This window comes from Ruditapes philippinarum, unplaced genomic scaffold, assembly GCF_026571515.1.
Source record: "Ruditapes philippinarum isolate M1 unplaced genomic scaffold, ASM2657151v2 ctg764_1_1_1_1, whole genome shotgun sequence".
NCBI classification, from domain to species: Eukaryota; Metazoa; Mollusca; class Bivalvia; order Venerida; family Veneridae; genus Ruditapes; species Ruditapes philippinarum.
The window spans coordinates 37,556-44,779 of NW_026857818.1; the positions used below are offsets into that span (position 1 = coordinate 37,556).

At 31.0% G+C, this 7,224-nt stretch overlaps 1 protein-coding gene across 1 annotated transcript; it reads right to left on the reverse strand.

Moving 5' to 3' along the window:
• Nucleotides 1–3,149: 3,149 nt before the first annotated feature.
• On the reverse strand, nt 3,150–6,399 carry LOC132751150 (uncharacterized). The gene is made up of 4 exons (XM_060741284.1): nt 6,325–6,399; nt 5,701–5,895; nt 4,761–4,911; nt 3,150–4,208 (listed from the first exon to the last, which is right to left on the reverse strand). The coding sequence occupies exons 1-4, from the start codon at nt 6,325–6,327 to the stop codon at nt 4,123–4,125; spliced, it is 435 nt and encodes a 144-aa protein (XP_060597267.1). The 5' UTR covers nt 6,328–6,399; the 3' UTR covers nt 3,150–4,122.
• Between the last annotated feature and the right edge of the window lie 825 nt (nt 6,400–7,224).

A 7,224-nucleotide genomic window follows, 5' to 3' on the forward strand; every position in this document is an offset into this window, starting at 1 on the left:
TTTTGATTTGCTTATTCAGTTATTAATTATTAATATGACGATACATCTTTATGTAAATCACTGTCTTATTTATTACAATTGCCTTTTTCATTCGGCCTTAAAATATCCGCCATTCATTCAATTGTTTTATCCTTACTTATTATATGTCTTAAGTAAACCTTACTCTACTCTGTGATATATCTAGATGTTAAATGTGAGTTTACTGAAGCCACTGTACCATAGATACACATGGATAAACGAGCCTTATACTGTATGATAAGAAACAGAAACTTTCCTGAAATAAAACTGTAATATGCCATATTGAATAGTTGTTCAACTGGAAAACATGTTGTTAAATGGTTGGCTATATCAACGATGCTTCTTAAACAAAAGGCATTGCGAGGAATAAGTGTATGCACTTATATTTATATACACGTATACACATATTTGAAATATTTTCATGTATAATATAACTATATGATACAAACGGAATATTATCATCTAATAGCCTGCTATGTATTTTGCTTTGTCCCGAAAAAAAACGATTATACATTTACCCTTTATGTAGTAATCTATTTAATATTAAATTATAATATCATAATATATTATATATGTTATAATTATGACTTATATAGATATAATTCTGATAAGCCAAGATTGCCAATAAGAAGCCAACACACTTTGATATGGATTTTTCGATGGCTTCACCGTGATTGTGATATACTGTTTACAATTTTTTTCATTGTGAAATCTAAATAATACGTTGTTTGGTTACAACTTGTCATTATTGTGCACCAGTAACAAACAATTAAATTGGTATTCAAAAAGTAAACTACCTGCATTCCAAAACAGTCACTTGGGAAATTATATGCGTAAATTCAAGGTGTTTTTTTGATAAATCCTTATAAAACGATCACAGCACATAAAAATATAAACTATAAGTTTTATTAACAATATATGAAAATATGATTAAAAACGCTGTAACCTTCGGGACTTTTCGCCTCCTTTATCAGCTATCTTTTATTATACACACAAATATATTCAAACACAACAAAAAAGTGACGTCACTGAGCGGGCGTTTCCAAGTGCTCTAGTAAAATAGCGGTTACTTTAAGATTGTTTAAGTCTCACTTTATAATGTATATTTGTTTACTATATTTGTGTAATAATTAGAATTTCACCTTTACTTATTCGATTCACTTTATTTGGTGAATCAATTATTTTGTGCTTTCTGTTTTGATTCACTTCATTTGGTTAATTAATTAATCATTTTCGGCTTTCTCAGACGGCTTTCTTCAGGTTTTTGTAACTTATTGAAAGTAAATAAATTTGTTTTATTCTTTCAACACTCAACATACCTGGTGTGTGTTCAAACTTTAATAATCCAACCATTCAGGCACTGAGAGTACGGACCCTAACTTAACTGGAAATTAACAATGCTTACTTATGGGCTAAAGTAATTTGAAATAATAACGGAAAACATAATAATTCTTTTCAGTACTGTTATTTAGTTCTTGTCTGACTTCAGTCAGACGTGAAATGTTAATAGCTATTAATTTAACGAAATTCTCTACAATGCACATGCATATGATGTGGCCAACTTGATTCCTTAATACGCTCATAAACGTTTTTCTAGGAAACATATGCTACGCTGTATGTTCTCTTGTTCAATGAGAAATCTTTGTTGACACAAAACTTCACCTGTAACAAAGAACCAGAATGATTGTTTACCGAGTTATTATCTTTTGAAGTGGAGGAAGTGGGTAATCGTTACCTGAATTATGCTGTTCATTTTTTAAGCTATATCTGAAGAGGTATATGGCTACATGTATACGAAATTCTTTTTTATTTGTTAACAAATAGTGACTTTCAAAACAAACGCCTACCTTTATAACTAACTTACGCTCTTATTACTGAATTACGGATCAATAATTATTGTCTTGAGCATTGTTACTTCCGCTTGCAATTAAGCAGGAGGCCGAGGGTTTGATTCTCAGCCATGGCGTTATCTTTTTTATGCATTTGCATCTTCCTGTTTCGATCAAAATATGTTCATTTGTTCGGCATGCCTGATCCTAGAATTTGATCGAAAACAAAATGGTTTCTGTTTAGTAAGTGAAATAATTTCTGACTTAATACATGTAATATGTCATTCTGTTGAGGGCACACCTACTTCCAAAACTATATGAACAACACCTGACAATGCCTTCAGGGAATCAATTCTTTGGGTCCGTGGTATAAAGAGGATCGTTGTTTTTGCCTGTAAACGGAAGGTCGCAAGTTCGAATCCCAGCTAAGGATGGATATTTTTTCTGATAGATTTACATCTTTCTGTTAGTAACTAAACTGTGCGTAAAATTGTATTAAATATCCATTATACTGAACTGTTCAACACCACACTAAGACTAATAAGCATTGGGCAATTTACCACACAAGAAGAATGAAACTTTAATTTTGTTGGCAGAGACAATTAACACATTTGGTATATTTTACGAACGACTTCACAGTTTAATTACTTTCCTGCGTGATTTTACGTCAATTTAAACTTTAACAAATGGAACGAATTCTTGTAAGATCTGAGAATTATTTGTGATAGATAATCAATACTCAGAGACAAATTTCAAGCTACAGAACTTTCCGTTTAAATATATTACTTTTTTCCCCTCAAGCATTATGTTTAGCATCACTTAATCATTTTCACTTAGCAATACCTTAAAAAGCTTTAAGAACAGAACATATATCGTATTAACAAACAGAGTATACCCTCTGCGTACTACATCAAAATGAAATGAATAAATATAAAGAGTACTATGTAACTCCATATGATTTATATGAATAATTCTTTATAGGGGCGTTCGTTGTCGAGTGGTTAAGGTCGTTAACTTTAAACCACTAGCCTTTTACGCTGATGGTTCGAGCCACGCACGCGCCTCTAAGAAAGCTATTCAGCTAGCTTACGAAACGTCGGTGGTTTTACACAGGTGCCCGTTTGTGCCTTTAAAAAGCACACAGGGACACATGAGGTCTTCCTGGAATGTCGCCTCGTCACCTGTACTGTGTTGGCGAGAGTAAAAATCCAATAAAAGAAATATAATTAAAAAAGAAAGATAATACTGGCCTAATCATTTCCTTAACATGTTAAGTGAGAATGGAATATACAAACATACACAAAATGTAAAACATAAATGTAATTGCACGACAGAATACAGAATAAGGGAAAAGAGGTATCTCGCTATCATACGTAATCCCTTTATTGTAAGACCATATAATCCAACAACCATACACAGCAAATTGCATAAAAAAAATATTTATCTTAATATGCACATTATAAATGGTAAAAGCTTCAGAATCTTATGATAGATGTTCGAAAGAAGTCTTACATAGAATATTACTGTTATAAAGCCCACCCATTAATAAAAATTGCTTGTGAACAGAACAAATGTTCAGAAACAACATCAATGTACGTGTATTATGCTGCAATTTAAGGAAAATGTTTGAACCGTTTGGTGTTACGTCCACACATACACAATTTGCTCTAAAAGAAATACCGATATACAAATGAGCCGCGTCATGACAAAACCAACACAGTGCATTTGCGACCAGCATGGATCCAGACCAGCCTGCACACCCGCGCAGTCTGATGAGGATCCATGCTGTTTGCTATCAGTTTCTCTACTTGTAATAGGGTTGGAAAGCGAACAGCATGGATCCTGGTCAGACTGTGCATCCGCGCTGGCTGGTCTGGATCCATGCTGGTCGCAAACCCATTATGTTGGTTTTGTCGTGACGCGGCTCAAAACTAGTTCTTTCATACTGGTATGTTGGAATTAATTATACATTATACTTTAATTTTTAAACATTAAACTGAACAAGAAGAAATGTGTTTGCATGCTTAAAAACTCTGATTCTATTTTATCAAAGCGGTATAGTTATACGACACTGAATGAGAAAATGGAAATTTTGTGAAACAAACAAACAAACAAACAAACAAACACTATATCTCACATATCGAATACAGACGAGATTGGGTCCAATATGAACAGTAAATTGTATAATGTCAGAGGGTTTACTAGCTGCTTTTTTGTATGAAATAATTTCTAAGCACACATTACATGAAAAACAATATTTTTCCGACTGACAGCTCTAGTTATTCTCTTTCTCCTTCCAACACCCTTGTATGTACCGTGGTGCTGTCTCATAGAACTCGCTAAAGGTAATGACCCCGTCTTCTGAAAAAAATGTTAAATGCAAATTAGCATATGCCGTGAACACAAAAAACTATTTAGATGAGTGTAGAAGCTGTAAGTTTCGTAAAATGTTGGCTGCTTTTTAACAGCAGAATATGCCTCGTAAATAAATACAAGTTTCATTATTTAGAAGGGCAAAAATGTGGTTACAGAATATTTAACATGCTAATCATCTGTAAAACCTTTCTATGAATGTCAAATTAGCCGTTATAAAAGTAGCAAATGTAAATAAAATACAAAATACTTCAATATTACATTTTTATTTATCAACAAATGCAACAGAAGCGAATGATTGTTCGGGTTATGGGCCATTGATTATCATTTTGTATAACATAAAAGGACATAAACAAAGTTCTAAAGTATTTCAGTCATAACAACATAAGCATACCTTTGGCATAATAGGCCTTTTACATATGCCATAAATCTGTCAGAGCTACTTTAATACATGAATACTCATTACTTCATTGGAAAACTGAATAAAGTTGTATAAAATAGTAATGAAAATATACGATCTGATCTTCTCAACAAACCAACCTTTATTGTTATCCATGCCCTGGAAGAGACGTTGGCTCAAATCATGTCTTTTGAAGATAGCTATAAGCTCCATCTTTGTAATCTCTCCATTACCGTCGCTATCATAAGTGTGGAAGTCACATGCATCACCAATGATTTCAATCGTGTTTTCCTGAAGCAAATTAATTGAATTTAATATGCATTGCATTAATCGTCATTTTAGTGCTAAAAAAATGTCTTAAGAGTATTGTATGGCATTTGACCGATGTATTTACCTAATTTTGTAGCTGCAAAAAAATGTGAGAAGATATAGAGGATATTTATTTGTTTGTGTGTAAGTTGAAATTTTATTTCATCGAGTGGGATTTAAAAACAGTATTCTCACGAGTTGCTTACACATTACACAACAAACAAACAAATGTTGTTTTTATTTTATGCTTAAAAAACAAGTTAAAACGAAATTTTCTTAACATTAACTTTAATATTAAAATCTGTTTTCCCGACTGGTAGCCTCTATTAGTCGAATTTCTCATGAAAAACAAGAAGTCTTGGTCTGAAAAATAAGTTTGACAATCAACGATTGAGTGTGATATATTCATTTTAATAAAAAAAAAAACATGAATGATCGCTTGTTTTAATAATATAAACAATAAATTCTAGTAGACAAAATGTCACACCATCCATCTATATTTCCATATTTATATTAGACCAGGCTTTGTGTAATATAAACGGCCGCCATTTTAAAAAATTGGGTACTTCACGGAAGGAAAATAATTGTGTTTGATTCAGAGAGATACCATTTGGATTTGTTAGTCATAAATCAATTTAAGTATTACATGGGGAAAAACTTAAAAAATAGTTTCGTCATTATATTTTGATAATTTTAACTGTGAAATTATTAAATATAATTTTACGGATAAATCAGTAATCCACCGAAAAGCATAAAATAAGATGCTCTTACCCTCACACTTCTCTTCACTGGTAGGTTTTGTATCTCTGTACATATACATTTATCTTTATATAAATGACAAATCACTTTCGCCCATGATGGTACTTTTGCAGTGTTAGCATGGTAAGGTCGTGGTCTGGAAGACTTCTCACAACACATACAATGTGAGTAAATCATTGTAAATGTTATTAACCAACCTAATATCTTCTGAAATGAGATTTAATGCACACACATAACATAATTGCGATGAATATTATTATATGCAATTATGTGAGATCTCAAGGTATTTAATTGTGATCATATAAACTGTCTATTTTAACATAATATAATTCTTACAAATCGAAACATTTATAAACAGTTGTATGAAAGTAAAATGTAAAAACATTCCTTTAAATACATATTTTGCAGCTTTGTTAAATTAATGTTTTTGTATCAATTTTAGCGAATAAATCAAGATGAAACAAGACCAAGATAGAGCAAGAGCGAACTAAAATTTTATATTAATTTTTATTTTATAAAATGACTTTCAAATTATATATATACGGCTTATTCTGAATCGAACAAACAAAATATTTTATCCATTTTAAATTTTTTAATTATTAACCAAATTATTCCAAAATAAAACGATAAACTTACCATGTTTCTTTTCTTAGTTCTCTGTAAGCAATGCAGACTTTACGCGCCAAAATAACGTTTTAATATACATAGTTATATGACACAGTGACATAATTATTTATTTAAAAATATAAATTTTCCTTTTTTATCTAACCTGATTATCCTTCTTCCTGATCTTAAACTTTTAGCGCAGTTTCAGCTGTCCTCGGTTTTACTTCCTTACTAAAACAATGTTGGTTATTAAAATTTTATGAACAATTTATCATTATTAAAATTATACACTCTTATACGTTTTTAAAGATGAAACGTTCACAACAATGAAAATGAATTTCATGAACAGACGAATAAACGAACGAACGTACTGAGCGAACATGTCTTCGAAAGAAATAATGAAAGAAAGAAAATTAACAAATAAGCGAATGAATAAAAAATATAATAATAAAATGAACGAATGAATGAATGAATGAATGAATGAATGAATGAATGAATGAATGAATGAATGAATGAATGAATGAATGAATGAATGAATGAACAGCGTGACACTGTCAGAATTGTCAGCAACAATAAAATTGAGGTACTACATTGGGAAAATCTCAAAAATGTAGTTTTGTCATTGAAGAGTGTGAAATTATATTTTGATAATTTATTTTCTGCTTAAGAGCTGACCAATGATTATAATGCTTTAAATGTTATTTGAACAATCATGATTAAATCATGCATAGAATAAATATCTAATTTAAAGCTGATCTCAAATTATGTATCTTTAATTGACATATCTTCAAATCATTGTATGAGAAAAGGCATGTGCATTTATTATACACTTCCGTTTCTAATTGAAAGAGAATGACATTTAGTTTACTGTGTCAATCTAACACTTGTTAAGACATGCAATTTACTGTTAATGCTCCTTTTCACTTTACT